Raw genomic sequence first — 22,269 nt, 5'->3', positions numbered from 1 at the left:
ATATTATTTAAAGTTAAAATTAAACATTAAACACATGAGAAATACTTTTTACAACATTTAATAACACATTAATAGGCATTTTAATATTATATTAACATTTAACAGCATATATAATGTGTTAGTGTACAGTAACTCAAAGAGATATAATTTAGTTAAAAATATTCAACAATGTGTGAAAAAAAAAATCATGTTTGCAAGTAGCCTAAAGGCAAAATGTCTTCAGTTTATTAATACTAGGCTATGTAAGTAAGTTATTAAATGCATTTCTGAAACTATTTGGGGCTTTTACCTGATGCCTCTCATCAGCCCTTTCACTCACTTTTGTAATGTCAGTTTCATGGTGTTCCATGCCTTGGCTAAAAACCTTACTTTAGGTTCCTGTCCTTTATATTCCTCAACATCCACTGCCATTTTCTCTTCCTCCACTTGTTGAGTTTTCTTCCCTTCCTACATTGTTGTCCTTACCTTCTCCGCATGCCCTGCCCCCCTTTCACTAATTCCTCTCTCTTTCTGTTAATCTTTTCTTTGCATGGGTGCCATTTTTTGTGTAGCCTAGTGTATTTAAGAAATTACCAACCATAAATTTGATACTCAGATACATTATTCTTACCAACAACTTTAAAATGTTGTCTTTTTTTCATAAAACTGCTGCACTGTGCTTACTAGCATTAGCATTAAAACTGTCCCACTCAACCTGAAATGCCCTGTCCCACTTTATCTAACACTGTCAGGTTGAGTGGGACAGGGCTGTAAATTTAATTTTCATAAATATTTGATCCAGTTACATCCTTATTGTAATTAATCTCTAATCTACAGACAGTATAAAGACATTTAAAAGCAAAAATGTTATTGTTTAATCATAAGTGACTGAATTATCATCCTTATAATTTTATATATATATATATATATATATATATATATATATATATATATATACACTTGCCAGGTGGTTTACCACGAGGTCCCGGAAGTCAACCAATTTGAAAAAGAACTACAAGACCACTTCTTTGATGTCACACCAATCACAACCTCTGTTTCATATCCAATAGACATTCAACAACAACACAATAACAACTGTTGTGATTGGCTTACAAAATTAACCCTGTATAGTACTCATAAGCTTAAGTGTCCCACTCAACCTGATGTCCCACTCAACCTGAATTCACCCTACATATAAATATATAAACTGACAACATAAAAATATACAACAACAAAGATCAAAAATCAACAACAAATATGTGCGACGTGCCAGGTCTGTGCCGACACGAGATGAAACAGTATTTACATGTGTACTGTTTGTTATGTCAAACAGTACGAACTGTTGACTTTATACTGTATATTTGACTGTTGACTGAGGGAAAATATCTCACATCTGACATTTAGATTTATCAAATATATAAGATCGGAAATTTGAAAATCTTAATCATTTTTCAAAGAAAGCTTATTGTCATTTAAAATGTTGCCTTCTAACTGTTATCTATTTTCAAAAATGTACAGCCATTTAAATTAACATTTTTTCTTTAAGTGAATTAGACTTTTGACACATTTATAGATTATAATTTTGTTCATCATTATTGTATTGTCATCAAAGTCAGTCATCTGACAGATTTACAGATTTGCATCCAGTCTTTAACACACGGTGGCGCCATAGCACCATCACAGGCCTTCGGCAGCGAAAGTTTGGCACGACGAGTGTGGAGGTTTTGTATTCAGTGGGAAGAACCTTGTCACATTCATGGATATTCTGTCTTGGAGAAAGTAAACCCTTTTAAATTCAGTTGTTTTTAAATTGTTTTAGTGCTGAACCAGATATGTGTAAAATCATATTAGGCTACATAATAGGTCGTCATTAGCCCACAGTAAAGTAGGCCTACTCATGTTGAGGGAGTATACTTGGGAATGAAGCCTCATTACATTAAGGGAAACATCTAGTTGTTCATCCGGTGAAATGTGCATAAATTAGTTTATTATATGAACAACACTTAGGACAAGTTGTGGTTGCACATGGTCACAAACAGTATGCTGCTGGTGGGGAGGGGCGGGGGCGCCAGTGCCATGGTGACAGATGAAAAATATTTCTGATGTATCATTAGCACTCAACTGCTGTACTAGCTTCAAACAGTGAAACCAAACGGGAGGGAACATTTTAGCACACTTTTAGCATGTCTTGGCTAATAATGGTTTATAAAATGAATTAGCACATTTGGCCTAACGGTGGAACTTTAAATATAAAAATCTGTCATCAGTGCTAACTGTTTCTGCGAGCTGGGAAGCTGAGAGGAGGAGGAGGAGGAGGAGGAGGAGGTGGGGTTGTGGGGGACTGACGGCAGATGCCTTTGCAGCAGAGGACCAAGGAGGATGTTAGTGAGTGTGTAGTGTTGCGGGACAAAATGCGGATAGGACCGTACTTGGACAACGACTTGGCGACGTTTAAACTGCCGGATGTCGTGGAAGTAAGTTAGCTGTTAGTGGCGAGAGGAGTCTGTGAGTGAAAACACCGACAAGCTAAACCGCAGTGCCAAGAGGAAATACTCAACTAGTTTAAATAAGATGGATGGGAGGGCTTGAATCTGCAAGACTCACTTCTGGAGTAATGTAGTGACTAACGTTAGGCTGCTACCAGGCTTCTCCTCATTTAAATTGTTGGGATATTCTGTTGTGACTAATAAAAACCTATGATGGAAATAACGATGGAAAGTGGAGTTTTTCTACCCTGTCTGGATCAATTTATGCTGAGCCCACTTGTCACTTGGGTAAGTAATGCATCAGGCTCTGATTTCCTGCCAGACTCTGTGATATCAACCTCTCATCATGGATTCTCTTTGTCATTTAGGTGAAGACGTTTGTGCCAAATGATGGGGGCATGCACATGGACTTTTCTGAATTACTGGATGGAGTCTTTTTGAATGACATAATGACACAAATGTAAGTCGCTTCCTGCCATCTTTGTTGGTATATTTCATTTGTCACATTTCTAATCTGGGTTTTGAGCTGTGTCAAGATGGATATTCAGATTAGCAGCCTGTGTTTTGAAGCTGTCATAGACTTGAAATAGCATCTGTCATTAAGTTATGACAAACTGTGATGTTTAAAGGGAAATAGCTCAGATGAAATGTCATTGTCCCAATATTATATATCACCCTAATGATATGTAATTCTTTTTAGGTATCTTTTCCCCTCATGCCATTAATAGTAGATACTGATACAGTAGCAAATGTCTGCTAACATTCATATCCAGGCACCAACAGTACTGGCTTTGTCACTCTGTAGTAATAAAGGGGATCTTTGTAGTATGCTGCAGTCTTTAAATGCAACTTCTTCAGTACTTACAGGTTAGTGGTTCTCAAAAAAGAAGTTAGAATTAGCATTAAAGTTATAGATACACAGCCCACATTGAGGAACATCACCTGGAAAAGAAAGACTGCCAAGACATGAGGGACATCATAGATACTGTGAAGATGCTACTTAAGAGATGATGATTTGGGTGCCTTATGTTCTGAGGGAATTACCCTCACCCTTAAATGACACATTAACTCATGGTCCTCTGGCAGTTTGTAATGTGTTAAAGACTTCTGCGAGTTAACACTTATTTTAGCCTCCCTGTTGAGATGAAATGACAGTTCAGACATTGCCAGGAGAGTACTGAACAGAAACTGAAGAGTTGCAAAGAAAGGGTAAAAATCTGATGACCCAGTCTGGATAACGTCGTCTAGCCACCCCAAGTCTACAGTATCCATTCATCCCACTTATCCCCCAGGGATACAATAACCAGCTCTTACAGCAAAACAATGCTGTGCTGAGGGGAGGGGAGGGTAAGAGGCGGGATAATCTCCTGGATTGGGAGACCCTCTGGGATTAGGGCCTTGTTGCTGGTGTTTAGTGGCACTGGGACACAGATGGGAGGCACAGAAACAGGACAAACAGCACAAACAGATGAAGACAGGCGAACTAAAAAATGTGATGTACCAGGCAGCTAGGCAGCATCTCTGTCGGTCTTTCATGAATTATGTCTTTCTGTATGGCTCTCTCCACCTTTTTTACCCCCCAGGTATACAATAAGTTTTAACAGGTTTCCTTTCCTGAGTAACAAGGTGAAGTCTGGCCTGCACAAATATCCATGAATGATAATATTTCAGCTATGATGTATGACATTTGGACCTCAGACTACAGTACGTCCGAGCCAACAGCCCGAGAATCCAGCTAAAGGGTTTCCTTTGGGTGGAAAGTCTAATGCCACCCCGTTTGGCTCCAAAACACGCCAGTTGGCTGAAAGGAATGACATCACACAGACTAAAGTTAGGAATGAATAGAGACCTCATACATGCGCTTGAGCCAAGACTTTTACCAGCTTGCGGCTTCCTCTCACTCCAACAACCATTTTGTTTGTTTGTGAAAAGCAGAAATGTCAAGTAAAATGCCTTTATGCTGTGTCCCATCTTCAGAAATCCCTCGGCTGCACCTCAGAGTGCAAACAAAGTGAGCAGTGATCCAAGTCAGAGGATCCAAAACTTGAACTTCCTTGTGCAGCAAATCAAGACATATTATCTGGTGAGTTTTGGATGTTCCCTCCCCTAGTTTTGTTATCTGCCAGTATCTTATATAAAGTATCCGAGCTTCAGGCTGCTAAGCTTTCCATCTCTCTCTACATCAGATTATGATATCTGAACATTTAACTTGGATTTTTCAATTCTACCTCAATTTGCATCATCTGTCACGCACACACTGGCTCACACATGCGCAGACCAGATAGTTGGTAGCACTTGTGTCCCAGCAGATCAGCTAGTTCTTCTTAAGATGCATGCCCTAAATATCAGCCATGTACACAAGCATAATCGGCACAAGCAGCGAGGTAAGAGCGCAGCAGAGCCTCAGTAAAGCTGCACTCAGAATCACAGACAGACAGAGCTTTAGAGTGACATGAGATTCATGGACAGACACAGCACTGATGTTGAATCTTGGATTTTCTGTCTGTGTCAGAATAATTAAGTACAATTCGAGATAAGCTTTATTCTATTAAAATCTGTTAAGATCACAAGAAAAGTAATTTCACTGAAGACGGGACAACTAAATTCTTCAGATTAGCACCTCAAAGGAATGATGGGTTTGTATATTGTTTTGTTACCACACATTGTCAGTATATCAAATATCATCAATGTCATGTCTAATCATTGTTTCTCTTAGTTCCACTTGGAAAGCATAACGTTTGGTTACTTCTTAGTCTCTCTGATCTCACTCAGCCCTCCGTCCAAGGACATAACAGGAAGGAAAAACATCAGAATTCAGTCATGCCTGCTTCTTGTTTAAAAAACATGATATTTGAGACAGACTGCAGCGTTTTATTTATGCCTGTGCCCGTATTAAAATAACTCGTAATCAAGCATACTATAGTAAAAGTAGGTGCAGGGCAGCTCTTGCATATTTTAACTGCTGTCATGTGAAGACCTTCATCCTTTCTGGTCTAATTTGGGTTATTTTTATGTTACCAGCTGAAGGACTTGATTTATCCACTGGTCTGAATAGTCTGTACAGCTGTTTTAGGCTGTCCTTAGGTACAGTAGTGCTTTAAGCTACAAGCACAGCATGCCGACATGTTTGCAGTAACAATGTAAACAGGCTGATGTTTAGTCGGTATCATTTTTACCATGGTCACCATCTTAGTTAAGCATGTTAGCATGCTACCATTTGCTAAGTATGGGACAAATAAAAAAGATTTCACCTGATGATGCTACTAGATGAAAAGTCAGGGGATCACCAAAGTCATTACAGTTTATTTCAACGGGCATGAAAGTTTTTAACAAATGTCACTAAAAACACAAATGCCAATCTCATTGTGGGCCTAGCGGAAAAGTCAGAGGATCACTAATGTCATCGGGATTCATCCTCTGGGGAACATGAATGTCTGCATACATTTTCATGGTAATCCGTCCAATAGTTGTTGAGATTTTTCAGTCAAAACCCCAAGTGTCAACCTCATTGGCACTAGAGGAAAATTCAGGGATCACCAAAGTCAATGTGCATCATCGTCTGGGTGTTGTGAATGTCTGTAGATTGTACACAGTAACGACAGCAATCCATCCAGTAGTTGGTGAGATATTTCAGTCTGGACCAAAGCGGTGGACCAATGAATCGACATTGCCATCCTAGAGCCATGCCGCTAGCATGGCTAAAATCTTATTCACCATCTCAAAATCCATCGGATCAACTCTAAAATGCTACAGTGCTTATTTTCCTTAAAAGTGACATTTGGGAGAAACAATGGTTTCAATTGACAGGGTTTTACTGCTGTCAAGTCAAAAAAATTGATGTACAGTAAGGTGCGTTTGTTTTATCTATCCCTAACGTATTTCAGTTTTCATCCTTTTCAGAATCAGAAATCAGAATCAGAAATACTTTATTGATCCCCGAGGGGACTAGAGAATTGCTCTCGGTTCCACACTGCATAACCTCACATAAACTACAAGAGGAGAGGATGATGAGAGGTTTGTGGCCAGTCAGTGAACTTTCCACAAAGGGTCACAGTGGCAGTCAGTGGATAATGTGACTGTTGGTGCACGCTGGACTGTAACATCAGAGACTAAATGACTCCAGTCAACTGTAGCTTTCTTTGCATGTGGGAATTGGTAATAGTTTCCTGAAGTTTACAGGTTCACGTTCCTCATTAGGGGCTATTAAAAATCACTACTACACTGCACATACACTACCACGCACACTGCACACACACTTATGAACGCAAGCCACTTATAGCCTTAGACAAGGCTGTACCAAACAGTTTTGGTGGATTTCACCACTGCACCAGGGAAACCAGCTCTATCATCTACCCATTCAGAGACTTGGCTAAGTTTCTATACATGTGTTTAAGCAGCGGCTATGTGCTGTACATACATACATCCCTGTCCATTCAAACACTTTGAGAAGTGTTGTATTCTGTCCATGTTCCAGTTTGGTCTAAAATGTGCTTATCTTCCCTTTTCTTGACCCATCTCCCTCACCCCTCCCTGTCTCTGTTTTTTCGCAGGATAATCTGAGACAATTAATCATGATTCCTTTGCCAAACGTGTTGCTGCTTGGCAGGACTCCTTACTTTGGTATGCTCTTTTAAAGAACACTCAGTGTATTCATCATCTCTCCTCTCTTTTGGAGCTGCTAAGTCAGTAAATGGTTGGAAGCCTGTCTGTTTGCTGATACTAAATACACACTGCATTGATTTCCTAAATGTACCTAAGATTACGTGTATAGTATTGAGTGTCATATCTGGCTGATTGCTAAACTGGTCAAATTTAAAGGATCTAAGAGACATTTGAGTTTAGTTAACAGGATATCATATCCACAATTTGAATTATGAAGCTAAAGGGAAATACTAGTATTATTGTCACTGTTCATTTAGAAAATGGCGACAATGCCAAACTTGTTTCTAAATGGTGAACAATGAAAATCAGGTAGCATTTTCCCCTTAAAAGAGTGTGAGTATTTCCTCACAGACAGGCTGCTTTAGCTCTTTCTGATACAGTTTTAATTCAATTGCACTCCATCAGCCTGATAACAGCACTGGCTTGTGATGGTAAGGCTTTGGTGAGTTGTGACCCAAATTCACCAGCTTGTACTCATTTCAACTTCAATCCATGCCAGCAGCCCTCAGTACCTTAATCTGATAAGTTTTATTTCAGATAATGAACTTTTTCTTTTGTTCTCCACAGAACAAAGTCTGGAGGAAATGAAGAAACTTTTGCTGTTACTGTTGGGATGTGCAGTCCAGGTAAATGCTGACTATCTGACAGTTTTTGTGCGGAAAACCTGAAACAGACTATATGAGCTATGGAGATCTATATCTGTCTACATTTTCATTTTCAGTGTGAGAAAAAAGATGAGTACATTGAGAGGATCCAGACGCTTGACTTTGACACGAAAGCTGCCATAGCTGCACATATTCAGGAGGTATCTGACTTTATATGACATGAGAAATGCCTCAGCATTGTTGTACAGTAAATCAGTTTGTAAATATTCATGCTTGTGTCTGTGATAAATAAAGTAGTAAATACTGTAAATGCAGTGTTTCACAGCCAGCAGAGAACGTCACATTGTTATTATTATTATTAGCTAAATATATTGTGAGAAATAGTTTTTGTGAAGTTCTTGTAAAATGAAGAAAGGTCCCTCCCGTCATCAACTACAGATGACCTTCATGTCTTCCTATAAATGTGTATATAATCTGATTAAGCAAGAAACTAATTCAGTAGTATGGTTTTATTGGGAACTGAAAGGAATAAGTAGCTGTCTGTTTGTAGCTTCATCCTGAGGATCCTTGTGCCACTTTGCGTTCTTTCACATTATATTTATCTTTTTCCTGCTACTCTGACTGTCCCTCCCCGCATTTACCAGTTGACCCACAGTCAGGAGAACGTGCTGGATCTGCAGTGGTTGGAGTCCAGTGAGGTGCACCCGGATGAGCTGGAGGCCGTAGCGAGGAACATGGCCACGCACCTCCGACATCTGCTGGACCAGAGGGACACCCATCTAGAGGTATATTCCAGTTCCTTTCATCATTTATTCTGACTGTTTCAGGTGGTACATGCGTGTTCTCTATGAATTTGGGAACTTATCTGAACCTGTGTATGAATCCAAACAATATTTTGTACATGATGTTGTATTTTGGGTATAAAGTGACTTCAAAGCATGCATAGGAAGACATGAAAAATCTCTTTAGGCAGTAAAACTAGTTTAATTAAAACGTTTTGTGCACATATATTAAGAGGTAAATTGGGTATTTAGTCATATGCTAAAGCTAATCTGTAACACGTCTTTTTTGCAGACTATAGCAGAGCTAATGCAGGAAAAGGATGGCATCGTTAGCTTGCTCAGTAGCCCATCCAGCCCACAGTCAACCAGCTACTGTCCCAACATGCAGCAGCAGCAACAGGCGGGGACTCAGCAACACCTGTCGGTGGAGCTGGCTGACTCTAAGGCCAAGATCAGACGACTTAGACAAGAACTGTGAGTATCAAGTGGACAGAGAAAAAAAACAAGACAACAAAAAAAAAAATCTGTGAGAGGAAATACATTTATAAAAACTCCTTGGGGCTAAAATGTTATAGTTTACACAATCAGGAGAACAGAAACATTTCACTCTTTTAGAGTTTCACATTCATAAAAACATCTTACATCAAACAGGCTAATGCATAGGAAAACTGTTCTGAGAACACAATGCAAATAGAATGAGATCAAAAATACACATGCACTGGTAGAAGTTTTCCATTCCCACATTAGTGATTGTTGAATTTAATATTGTCTCTTAGAATAGTATAAGTTTATCTTCAGGATTGCTGCTAGTAAAGAGGTAGCCTTTCCTCGGGGGAACTGCCAATAGAAAGAGAATGAGAGGCAAACTAAATACTACAGGATAAGAGATGCCCGGGGGGGGGTTGGCCCACATTACTGCCTGGCTGTGCACTACCACTGACCCACATTGCCTCTGAATTTCAGCAGATACTGCATGCACACACATCCACACCCACACACACACTAACTCTGATCCGATCAAGATCTCAGTTCCATCTTTGCTGGCCATCCCATCTTCTCCCCACCGCATTGTCCTCTCGTGTTTGGATGCATTCTGGACGCATTCACATACTACAGCCTCTGAGCAAACACAGTATCACATAAATCATTAAGTATGGCTTGACTTTGCACTTTTGAGTTACATTTCTTTCAACAGCTCTTCCAGCATGCATCTGTTTCTGTTGAAAAAAAAATAAAAATGAGGTTTAAGGCGCTTTATGTTGGAATCAAGTATGTTTGTGTGATGCAAGTTTGTGGCAACATTAATAATGAGATCCTACTTGTCATTTTGAATTTGCCACTCAATATCAGAAGCATAAAATGTGTTACCTTGCAATAGCGATTAAAAGGGGAAATATATGTGTTTATATGTGCCCCCTCATGTATTTGGTCACTTGCGGTATTTTAATATATATAAAAGTATTGCAGAAAAGTAGTAAGTAGTGTACACTAATCAACCTGCCTGCTTGTCTTTCTGCACTGCACATCTGACCCCACCAGAGAAGAGAAGAGTGAGCAGATGCTGGACTGCAGACACGAGCTGGAGAACATGGAGGCAGAGCTGAAGAGGATCCAGCAGGAGGTATGAAGAATAGAAGAATAAATTCCAGCTCCTTCTGATGGTGACACACACTACCCTCCTGATTGCTCTGCAGATTATACAGATTATTGCACACCATACTTTGCTGCAGAGCAGCGCTTAATGACAGCAAATTTAAACCTCTGACTCAGAGATACAACTAAAGCTTATATGGATTTGTCTGAACAGGAGATCTCAATTTGTATTCTCTGCTTAAGGCTTGTGACTTAGGTTGGCTGTGCAAGTTTGCTTGGTTCATATATTTCCAACAACCACATTGGAAATTATAGCAGCATTAATTGTTGTTTGGCCACTTTAGGACAGTAGAACAAGCCAACACAAAACTGACATATTTTTCATTTTAAAGTTGATATGTCAAACATGCTGGTAAGCAGCTGCCTATTTATACATCCGGCAGACTCTGAGCAACATTAGCATTCATTTGAAGTCTTATTTCTTGCAACCAGATGAATTCAAATCCAGTATCCATTGATTTAACTATTGAGGGAAATATCTGTCTCTTTGGCTGCTCAATGCTAGTTACTAACTTTGTGGGAATGGGGATGGGGATGGCCCAATGGATAAGACATATGCCTTTGGTGTGAGAGATCCTGAGCAAGACACTTAACCCCTAGTTGCTCCAGATATGTAAATGTAAGTGGATGCCCTTTGATGCTGGGCCAAAAGCGTAGAGTGGGATCATCAAAGCTTCCTGCTAAAAACACAATAAAAAAACTCAAAATAACGGTGATGAGAGCTATGAGACAGAACCAAAACAATAAAGTTTACTGTAAAGACTATAAAAAGACACAAAAAACTTAAGGAAGGGGAAATAATGGGGTGATAATTTGTCACTATTTTACACAACAGGTACTCATTTGATCTATTGTTGATCTCAAAACATTGATTAATAAAATGATAATTCATTCATTAATGAATGAATAAAAATAATGTAACAAACTGACACTGACACTTCAACAACAAGTATTGCTGTAAGCCATGCCTCTGTCTGAACCCTCACCAGAACTCCCAGTTGCTCGTAGAGGCCCGTGCAGCCCGCACCTACCGTGACGAACTGGACTCCCTGAGAGAGAGAGCCATAAAGGCAGACAAGCTGGAGAGTGAAGTGGGACGCTACAGGGAGCAACTGCACAAGATGGAGTTCTACAAGGCCAAAGTGGAGGTTGATACAGTCGTAAATAAATACTTTATCAGTGAATGTTGAGGCATTGATCTTGGAATTCAGGAAATCAGTGAATAATCTGATCCTGCAGTCTCATATTGATGAATTTTTGATATTGATATAATTTTTATTGGACGATAAGATGTGGGGAGTAAGAAGTGTATTCAATATTTAGATAATAAATCAGAGTTTTCCTTAGCTACGAACAAGAAAAGTGAAAGATAAAGATACAGAGCAGCAACAACTTTGGAAGCAACATATGTGGAAGAAGTATATAAATCTGGGTTTATATATTTATAGAGGGATGTGTGTGTGTGTGTGTGTGTGTGTGTGTGTGTGTGTGTGTGTGTGTATTTCAGGAGCTAAAGGAGGATAACAGGGTGCTACAGGAGACCAAAGAAGTGTTGGAGGATCAGCTGGAAGGCTGGAGGGCACGCTCAGATAAAATCCACCAGCTGGAGAAGCACAGTCTGCTGCTGAAGGCCCGGGTCCACGACATGGAACAGGTCAGACATCTACATACAAGGAGGTGTCTGCTTTTTTACCTTTGTGTTGCCTTGTATTAAGCCTATAATATTGACAGCAGAGATCAGTGACAATATAATTTTTAAAACATCTAGATCTCAACATTAGATGTCTTATTTTAGATTTAATGATCATCTAGTCCTTTCAGCAGCTGGACAGAACTTGTTCCCATACTTCTGCTGATACTTTGTGTCTCCACTTCAGGAGAGGGAGGCAGACCGGAGGCGCATTGAGGAGCTGCAGGAGGAGAACCTGGCTCTGTGTTTGGCTCAGAGGAGGAGCATGGAGGAGTCCCAGCATCTGGGCTGGGAGTTAGAGCAGCTCTCCAAGACCACTGAGAACTCTCAGAGTAAGAGCTGGTGATACAGTCGGATGAAGTAATGGGAGAATGATTGGTTGAAATAGTAGATTAAGTAAAAAAAGGGATATGTAAATGATGTAAGTGTGTGCGCACGAGGGCTTTAATATATTCCTAGATTAAAGCACTCATGCACACCCTAGCCCTAGAAGACTATTAGCTCATTTAGTAGATGGCCATAGATTTACCAAACACTGTAAATTATGATTTACAGATTTATGAATTCATCACTTTTTTTGTTGTTACTGTATATCAAATAAATGTAATTGCTGCCTATGTATAATGTACACGTTTATATATGACAAAGTTTAAAAACTTTGAGTGGAGCTGCAACTGATCCTACAGACATTTAATAGGCTAACTGAACTAAGCTAGACTCAGCAAACATTCAAACTGTGCACAGGCATAATAAAAGCCATGATAAAACAGCATACAAAAAAGCCTAACAGCACCCTAAAATGTTTACAACTAGTCTTTTATGCTGTCTGTCTCAAGTCCTCATTTCCTTCAGCTAATTGCCGTCATGTGTTTGTGTAAAGGCCAGCAGACTCTGAGTGAGGAGGTGACTGAGAGGACTCGCAGTCGGATGCTGAAACTGGAGAAGGAGAACCAAAGTCTCTTAAGAACTATAGAGGAACTCAAAGCTGCCTCTATGAACAACAGCACACAGCCACACAAACATAGCTGCCACCGTGAGTGTAATCATGTCTGCCATGTGGTGTGTAGCACCAACAACCGTACCTTATCAACAGATGAACCCACTTGGTTGCAAACCTCCTGCTCTAATATAGAAAACCGCACTCACATATTCCCGCTCAGAACAGTAGCACAGCACATGTTAAATGGAAATTCAAACTGCCATCAGCCACTCTACGCAGAAGAGGTGGAGGAAGTCCAGAGTGAGATCCTCCTCACAGAGAGCCCAGACCTTCATATTCAGGAGAAAGGACAGCTAGAAGATGGAGGTGGAGATCATTTCAAAGACCTAATGTCTGATCTGGAAGTCTTAGAAAACAATCACAATAGGCTCCATTGTTTTGTTGGATCAGGTGATCACTCCCCTGGCTCGAAGAGCAGCAGTCCCTGCCATGGCAGCATCTTCTCAGGTCTGCCAACACGTTCCTCCTATGCCAGCAAACACACACAGCGGCTGGAGGCCAAGTGCAGGGCCCTAGACACAGTTAACCAGCATCTACAGACTTCCCTCGATAACACTGGTAGGCTCTGTAGATCAGATGAACATTAAAAGATTAAATGACGCAGGCATACATTTACTGATTAGTTTATTTCTTCTACCCCACTCCATCTCTTTAGACCGGAAAGTTCAGAGACTGGAGGCAGAGGTTCAGGAGCTGGAGGCAGAGAACCAGAGTCTGCAGGCCACTTTAGAGGAACTTCGGATCTCTGCACGCCGCTTGGAGCAACTGGAAACAGAGAAGCAAAGCCTGGAGCAAGAAACCACAGTCCTGGAGAGGGAAAAAAGGCAGCTAGAGAAAGAGAATCGACGACTCCGCCAGCAGGTAGGTAGAATTGTCTTCTGAGGGCAAGTTGTCAGTTGCTAACCAAAGGCAGCATAATGTTTGGAAGACTTACGTTGCCCTTGAATAAAATGGCTACTGTTCTACCTTCTTCTGTCTCAGGCTGAAATCCAGGAAGCCAACTTAGACAGTAACAATGTCTGTATGACCAGCCTGGAAAGGGAGATGCGTTTTCTAGTAAAGGAGGTGGAGGGGTTAAGGGAGACTGCTGACAGGGTCAAAGCCCTAGAGGGAGACAACAGAGAACTGACCAAGCAAGCTGCTATCGACCAGAAGACCCTGGCCACCCTCAGAGAGGTGAGGAGAGGAAGTCTGTGCTGTCGAGCTTATGCTGAATAAATAGTCTGCCCTGACCCACCCTGATGTTTCACTGATAATGCACTTTACAGCAGCAGTGTGCATGTGTTGCACAGAGGTTGCCAGATTTTACCTTTGATTAGATTTTATGATTTGAATAGATGCAAGAATTTTACTGTGTTGATACTTAATTTGACAAAGTGACAGATTGAAACAAGTACAAATACTGTAAAATGAACGATGATTGTTTTGCATGACCTAGTGATAGTAACTTCTATTGAATGTCATTGTACGTACTAATATGAAGGTTATCACAAGAGCAATGGTGTGCTGATTCAATGTCAAATAAATGTGCAACCAGGCCCGCAAATTAACATAGAATGGTAGAAGGAAAAGATTATTAACATTTGGTTCCCAACAATTAAATCACAGTTTGATCACAAATGAACATTCAGTCACTATCTACTGACTGCCATGTTTGAACCACCACAACTAATTAATTCAAAAACATTATTTAAATGGACTAGATGTTTGAATAATGACATTAAATGTCCGTAAATGTCTCTTAAAGAAACTATTTAGTGTAATCCAAGTATACCGTCCATCTTTAGGAGCTGGTAAGTGAGAAGCTGAAGAGCCAGCAGAGAGACAATGAACTGGAGAGGCTGGCTTACGAGTTGGAAATGAAGGTGCTGAACCAGGAGAGTACACAGCAGGCTGAACAAGAGGAACCAGACAACAGGTGCTTACATACTGCTTGGAGTTCCCATCCTGTAACTTTTGACGGGAATGTAAAGAATTGAAGACTGCTAATGCCACAGTTGGCACAAAATACCTTCTTTCCTCTACGCAGCAGGTTCAAGATGCTGGAGTCAGAGTTGGAGTCGTCCCTGAAAAAATCTCTTAAGATTAAAGAGGACAAGATTGCAGCTTTAGAAGCTCGTCTGCAGGAATCCTCCACCCTGAACCAGCAGCTGCGCCAGGAGCTCAAGACTGTAAGACTGTCCTAAAAGTTCAAATTCACCATTGCAGGCCTGCTGGTGTCACATTTGAGAAAAAAACATTTTAAAACTTCATTGTAATTTGTTGAATATCGAAATGTTTGACCCCTTTAACCCTACAGGTGAAGCTGAGCTATGAGGCCTTGCAACAGAGGCAGGAGGAAGAGTGGACAGCATCAAGTTCCACCCCTGCAATAGAGACTGGCAGAGCAATGAGTGAATGGCTACGTGAAAGCCAGGAGGCCACCAAGGAATTGCTGAAGCTCAAAGACCGTCTCATTGAAGTGGAGAGGAATGTAAGTAGTAGCTGACCTATGTAGTGACCAATTTATAAAATTGTACTATTGGTTCCTAAACACACTAACACTTGCTTTTGATGTTGATTTATGTTAATAATAGACCAATTGTCCTGAGTGCATGAAGTTAACACTACCTGCTGGTTTTCATATTCTTCTTCCTCCTGGAAACAGACATTTCACAATAATCAATAAGAGAATGACAGTTTTATCAACATTTCTCTTCTCTTCTCCCATCCTCCTTCTGTCCTCTCCTCTGCAGAATGCAACACTGGAGGCAGAGCGCCAGGCAATGCAGGCCCAGCTGAAGCAGCTGGAGAGTCAGTCTGATAGCCAGCAGGCTCAAATCCTCGCTCTGCAGAGGCAGGCTGCCTCACTGCAGGAGAACAACACAGCCCTGCAGACACACACCGCTAACCTACAGGTGCCACTATAACACACACTATTCTCTTTGGTGCACTTAACATAACAGCCCCTCTACAAACTTACATTGCTGATAGAATCCTATAAGATTCACAGTGCACACTGCAAGCATTAATGCTTACATCAACTGGGTCCCTTTCTTCTCCAGGTGGAGAAATCCACTCTGAACTCACAGAGTGCTTCCCTTATGGCCCAGAATGCGCAGCTGCAGCAGCAGCAGTCAGGGACAGAAAGTGAGCGGGACAGCGCCATACGGGAACGTGAAGAGCTGCGTGGTGTTCATGAGCAGCTATTAAGAGATCACGAGCGGCTGGCAGCTCTACATGAGCGGCAGGCTATGGAGTATGAGGCCCTGATGGGCAAGCACGGCTGTTTGAAAAACGCCCATCGCACACTAGAGCTGGAGCAACGCACTCTGCAGGACAGGTGGGGAAAAGCAGAGAAGGCCACAATCTAGGCACTTTCGATGAATTGTCTTACAATCTCTACATGTTTGTGTGTATTTTGTGGTATCTTTAGGTACAATAGCTTGTTGCAGCAGCGGACCAAGCTAGAAGACCTGGAGAAAGCCCTGAAGGAGGAGCAGATGAGGATGGTTCTAGAGAAAGAACAGCACAGGACCACTGCTGCTGAATGTTGCAGGCTCCGTGACGAGAAGGACTGGTGAGGAGCATGCACACACTGGAGCATATACACATTAAAGCACACCTAGGCTAATGCATGGATGTGGGCTTATACATGCTTCTACTTTTTTTAAGGCTGAACCAGACATACCGTCAGCTACATAACGACAATGAGTTGCTGACAGCGGATCACAAGCAGCTCAAGAGCCAGCTGAATGAGGCCAAGCTGGAGCACACCTGGCTGGAGGCTGACTTCTCCAAGCTCAAGAAAGAGTTTCAACAGCTAGACATCACTTCCACAAAGCTCAGCAACCAGTGTGAGGTATTGACATGCAGCAGGTTTAGCTGGTGTGATAGTGTCTAGAACTTCCCCTGTAATTGCCTCTTCAACCTCAGCATAGAGTCATGGCTGATGGATAGTATTCCAATTTTCTGTTTTAATAACTGCATGATGATCTGTTGTTTTGTACACTCGTGCACATATAGATACTTGTGTATGTGTTTAGTTGCTGAGCCAGTTGAAGACCAACCTGGAGGAAGAGAATCGCCACCTGCTCAACCAGATCGAGACGCTGATGCTGCAGAACCGAACCTTGTTGGAGCAGACCATGGAGAGCAAGGATCTGTTTCATGTTGAAGAGCGACAGTATATGTAGGCAACTAGGCCTAACACCATGACAAGATAAAGTAGCATTGAGGGTCTAATGTGTGGATTTGCAGCATGTTACACTAATTTGTTAATGAGCTAACATGTTAAGGCTAAGCGTTTGATACTTGCAAACAGCACATAATGAACCCTATTCAGGACACCAAAATACCACAGCAGGCCCCACAATTAGAACTGAGGATCTATCTACAGTATCTGTTTTCTCTCTCTCCGTCTCTGTTCAGTGACAAGCTTAATGATTTGAGGAGGCAGAAGGAGAAGCTGGAGGAAAAGATAATGGACCAGTACAAGTTTTATGAGCCATCGCCTCCTCGCAGGTAAGTTGTCTGCAATTTAGTGATAACAATTATATTTTAACTATTTGTTGCTAATGACTGTAACGGTTCACATTTCTGTCATGTTTCTCCATGTGCTAACAGCAAATTTTCTTTTGAACCTGCATTAACTGATTGTTTTTTTTAGCTCTGTATTTGGTCTCCACCATCTACCTGAAGGAAACAAATCTTTAGCTGCTAAATGCTACACTGGGTTCACCAGCTAGTCGCAAACTTTGTTGTCTGTGGTTTGGTGCTGGGCACAGGTAGAGTGCAGTGGGTTTACACAAGCTTTTTCCACTGAAAACAGGTGCAGACAAAAAAGCAGCTATGAGAGTGGTGAGAGTGAATCAAACCAAAACAATGAGCTGCAAGATGCTAAAACGCTCCATAAAGTTGAGAGGAATTGCATAGTTGGATAATTTAATTTAATAATATTACAGTTTTAAGTATATATTATTTAATCTGAATAATAGACAAACATAAACATTTATTGCTTGTCTAGCACACCTCTGCATGTGTGGTGTCTTAATTCTTATTCTCTACAGACCAGCCTGGCCTGCGTCTTATTTGTGCCTCATTCTCTTACAGTTTCACTTTCCTCTTGTATATCTGCTCTTCCACAGACGTGGAAACTGGATCACTCTGAAACTGAAGAAGTTGATTAAATCCAGTAGCCGTGAGCATGGGCCCGACCGCCCACCCACACCCACACACTCAGGCGTTACTGAGCCACAACTCTCCTGTCAAGACAACAGCTCCTTCATCAGCTCAGATGGCTCTGGAAGCTCAGCCACCTCAGCAGGTGATGCCATTTCACCCCAACGTAACAGTGAGTATGATCATCTCCCATTGACTTGGCGGAACCGGTGTCATCAAAGTACTGAAGTCCCCCCATTCAGTGCTTCAGTCATAGACCAGGAAGTAAGATCATCATCAGAGGCAGGGCACAAAGATCATTCAGGAGTGTGTTCATGTAAGGCCCAGCCCACAGCCAGAGGACAGAGAGACATGGGCGAATCGAAAGCCACAGTAGTTTCATCTACACATGAAGCTACATTTGCAGGACAGACATCTTCCAAAAATTTGACAAAACTACCCCCTCCGCCTCAGCATTTTTCAAGGAGATGCAAAAACTTAAATAAAATGATTTTTAAGTAAAACTGTTGCAGCACTGTTGTCTTGTGCATTTCTTGGTTTAGTCATATCCATCACGCACAACCTTCACACAGTGTCTTAGCCCCAATTAAATCAATTGAATCAAGTTAACAAAAGTTGGAAATGCCAGTTAGAAATGTTTCAAAATGTACTTACTTTTTTATGAACCCATAAAAATAAAAATTGAGTTAGCTTAGTGTATAGTAAAGAAGACCCAGTCCATCTAATTAATAAATAAATGATGCTATAGCAGTATCTTAAAAGCAAGTGTGTGTGTGTGTGTGTGTGTGTGTGTGTGTGTGTGTGTGTGTGTGTGTGTGTGTGTGTGTGTCATATCTAAATGGTCATTCTTCCTGATGCATGATGTGTGTGAACTTTCCTCAACAGTCTTCAATATGTCTTCCCTGTGTCTTTCTTGTCTGTTAATGTATTTCCTCACCCCTGCCTTCCTTCTTTCCCTTGTCTTTTCCTTTCCTTCCTACCCCTCTCCTCCCTTACATCCCCCTCTCTCTGCTTGCCTGCATCCCTTTGTCTTTCTCACATGCCGCTGCACTTGCTGTTAAATAGCCACCCTGAAAATGTTTCCCCGTATGAGGAACAGGCTGAAGGACAGAGACAAAGTCAAGTCCCTCTTCCGCCGTTCCATGTGTAAGAAAGACTGTGGTCCGGTGTCGACCCTCATCTTCACTGTGGCCTTTTATTTTACTGCTAACTTTATAATACTAAGTGTAGCTATGCTTTTTTTTTTTACATCATCTACTACTCGCCATAACACCAATGTGACCCTAGTTTGAGAATGAATTAATCATTTTCAGCAAGGATGCTTCCCAGCAGGTGTAAAATCAGCAGTCATATGTTAGTAATGTGACCATTCATGCCAACCTCATTTCACCACACTAACTTAAAATAATTAGATATGATATTACAGCTTTAAGCATTTGCAACAGTTGTTTTTTTGTTGTTTTTTCTAGCAGAGTGGCTATATTTGAAGACAATATGGGGTATTTTATTACAACAATAGAGGTCAAAGAAATGATGCATTGCAGGAGGATAATGGTGCTGCATGAGCTCTGTCCTTCCTGCAGCCAGCTGTACTATAGGGAAAGATCTGCAGTATAAAACCACAATTCTACACAATTGTCTGGTCTATGGAGAAAGCAAACCATCTACACGCCATTGAACAAAAATACCTCCTAATCTCCATGACAGTTCACCTGTCTATCCACATCCCTCATCCCCCTCCCACTTCTTCCACTCCTTGGTCCAACAATGCAGCCCTGAGCAGCTTGGCGTACCCCTCGGCCCTGTTCGAGGAGAAGCGGTGGGCAGACAGCTTAGAGCAGCTGGGAGGGTCAGAGGCTGATGTGGAGGAGGACAGGAAGAACGCATTGACCTCATCCCTTACCACATCCATCTTGTCCATCCTCCACCTCAATCATCCTACCACTCTACCATCTGGCCACGTCACCACCACAGCCACTGACACCGCCGGCACTGTTCCAGATTTGTCTGAGTTTTGGGTGACAGGTAGAGGCATTCACAAGCAACTGTTTTGTTTCAATGTCATCTTCCTTAGTTAGATGCTAGAACAATGTGTAGAGGAGAGTAGAGCAAAGACGGCGCTCGCACGTGCTTTTCTGGTTTCAAACACAGAAGCTGAAAGTGTTGGAAAGTTTCAATCACGTATAACCATTCAGTGCTTTCTCATTGTATGCCCCACAGACAAGGATTCAAATGATAGCGCTGTGCCATCTGGATTTGAGGACAGCGACGAGCTGCAGAATCACGGTAAAGCTCTGTCGATACTCGTTTAGAGGATTCAGCTAGCATCCAGATGTATTACCAGCTCGGGAATTAGAGTAAACCCATCAAATTGCAATCATGACCTTGTTTCATATTAATCTCTGTGCTGACCAAAGAGGCCAACAACTATTACAGAAAGTCTTGACTCTGGTACCCCCTGTTGGTCATTAAAAATATTATGTTGATAAAGCTGACAGATGTTTTCCTGATAGGAGTGGAAATGTGTATAAATATTGTATTGTAGCTTGTTAAAAAAAAAAAAAACGTAATCTCTTTCCAGGGCTGAACAGTGTCCAGAGTCGAGCCCAAAGTGAGAGTAGTGGGGAGTTCAGCCTGAGCCTGGAAAATGAGCCATGGTCAAATGGCAGCAGCCCTGTCCAGCAGCCCCCATCACGGCGCTTCTCCGCCTCCTTCCAGCCACCCAGCGATACCTCCACCCCCCAACACACACAGAAGCAGCAGCAGCAGCAGCACAAGGAGAAAGCCTCTACCATGCCCATCACCAACAGTCAGAATTCAGATATCCAGTCTATACCAAAACAGAAAGATCCTGGACTCTCTCAGGACTTCTGGCTCACAAGGGGTACAAAGAGCATCAGAAGGGGGTCAAGAGGGAAAGTGACTCGTCGCTCATCAGATTCAGGGGGCACAGTCAAAATGAACACAGGGCTCAACGGGATGAATTCCAAATCGTGCTCTAGCAAAGTTGAAGCTACCCGAGCATCAGCATGTTCACCCATCACAGTGCTGTACGTTCAGGGTAAGTCATCCTCAATGTCTGGCTGCCTCAACTGCTTCTCCACCCCTCCGGGGAAAGAGGTGCGACTAAAAGGGTCCAGGTCGCCCAAAAGTCTCCCTCGAGCCAGCAGTGTCATTTCCACAGCAGAGGGATCATCCCGACGCACCAGTGTAAACAGCGACTGCAGGGTGACAGGCAAGACTGACCCGGTCTCTGTCCAGGTTTCAGAAGAGAGCAATAATCAGGAGGAAACAGCGAGTCAGCAACAACCAGAACCAGACACGAATAACTGTGAGCCTGAGCCCATTCCTCCCATCAAACCTCCTAGAGACCCAACAGTTGCCGTTCCCACAGATCACCCAAAATCCCCTGTGCAGGAGTCACTCTTTGGCTCCTCATTCACTTTCAACTCTGTCTTCTCAAACACAATCTTCAGTGATTCTGTGGTCACAACCATGACTAGCCTGGACGCCCTTGGCAACAACCAGACCTTCGTCTGTCTGAATGCATCTCTGGTGCAAAACTGCCAACGTGAGAGCCGGGAATCTCCTCCTGACACACTGCAAACACTGCTCAATGTGGAAAATGAGCTGAGTCAAAATGCAGAACATGCAGCTGAGTTAGAGGACAAGCGGCTAACAACTCCATGAAAGCAGCTGTCAGACCATTGTGTATTGTGTCATTCAAGCAAAGCAGGTGAGCTGCAAAAAAAGGCCACTTTTCATCACATCAACCGAAGCACACAATTTAAGTCACTGTAATTTAATATGAGTATGTTATTCCACAGTCTGAGTATACAGTCATCTTAAAAGGTGTAAATATTAGCATATTAATTTACCTGAGTAATATCTCCAGAGACTCATAGTATTATCTCTTCCCCCAGGTTCTTCTTTTTGCACAAATTCTGTTTAATATAACTGAATGACTTATGGATAGATATCCTCTTTTGCCCATTAAAATGTAGAATGGTATTGTGAGTGAAACCTGTTTACCTTTAACGTTACTTTACCACACTGACAATCCTGGTATGTATATTTATTGCTGTTTCAAATTATGTCCTGTTACTCAGACAGAACATTTAAATTATTATTATATTATTAAATTGCAGTGTCTATGCCTGGAAGAACCATGATGTTCATATATACAAAATGTGTAAATGTTGTAAAATAGGACGTGTACCTGAATGCGGTTTTCCCTTTAATAAAGCCTCTA

At 41.7% G+C, this 22,269-nt stretch overlaps 1 protein-coding gene across 4 annotated transcripts; it reads left to right on the top strand.

The window, feature by feature from the left end:
• Positions 1-1,506: 1,506 nt before the first annotated feature.
• Positions 1,507-22,218, top strand: LOC123969314 (girdin-like). 4 transcript variants are annotated; one of them, XM_046046587.1, is made up of 29 exons: positions 1,507-2,753; positions 2,834-2,925; positions 4,443-4,548; positions 7,016-7,085; positions 7,695-7,753; positions 7,849-7,932; positions 8,377-8,517; positions 8,807-8,988; positions 10,054-10,135; positions 11,157-11,315; positions 11,675-11,821; positions 12,045-12,189; positions 12,738-13,415; positions 13,513-13,718; positions 13,839-14,033; positions 14,645-14,775; positions 14,890-15,028; positions 15,157-15,330; positions 15,593-15,754; positions 15,902-16,179; positions 16,273-16,416; positions 16,512-16,698; positions 16,883-17,028; positions 17,268-17,360; positions 17,984-18,189; positions 19,083-19,163; positions 19,791-20,042; positions 20,238-20,303; positions 20,599-22,218. In XM_046046587.1, exons 1-29 carry the CDS (start codon positions 2,676-2,678, stop codon positions 21,705-21,707), a joined length of 5,592 nt encoding a protein of 1,863 aa, XP_045902543.1. In that variant the 5' UTR covers positions 1,507-2,675; the 3' UTR covers positions 21,708-22,218. The 4 variants fall into 4 exon arrangements, with proteins under 4 accessions (XP_045902543.1, XP_045902542.1, XP_045902544.1 ...); XM_046046586.1 differs by having other exon boundaries at positions 14,887-15,028; XM_046046588.1 differs by lacking the exon at positions 19,083-19,163 and having other exon boundaries at positions 12,738-13,163; positions 13,248-13,415; positions 14,887-15,028; positions 20,599-22,216.
• Positions 22,219-22,269: the final 51 nt, after the last annotated feature.

The sequence above is a fragment of the Micropterus dolomieu genome, linkage group LG04 (genome assembly GCF_021292245.1).
Source record: "Micropterus dolomieu isolate WLL.071019.BEF.003 ecotype Adirondacks linkage group LG04, ASM2129224v1, whole genome shotgun sequence".
NCBI classification, from domain to species: Eukaryota; Metazoa; Chordata; class Actinopteri; order Centrarchiformes; family Centrarchidae; genus Micropterus; species Micropterus dolomieu.
Note: the sequence above shows the minus strand (reverse complement) of the source record. Positions and strands in the feature narration are given on the sequence as shown.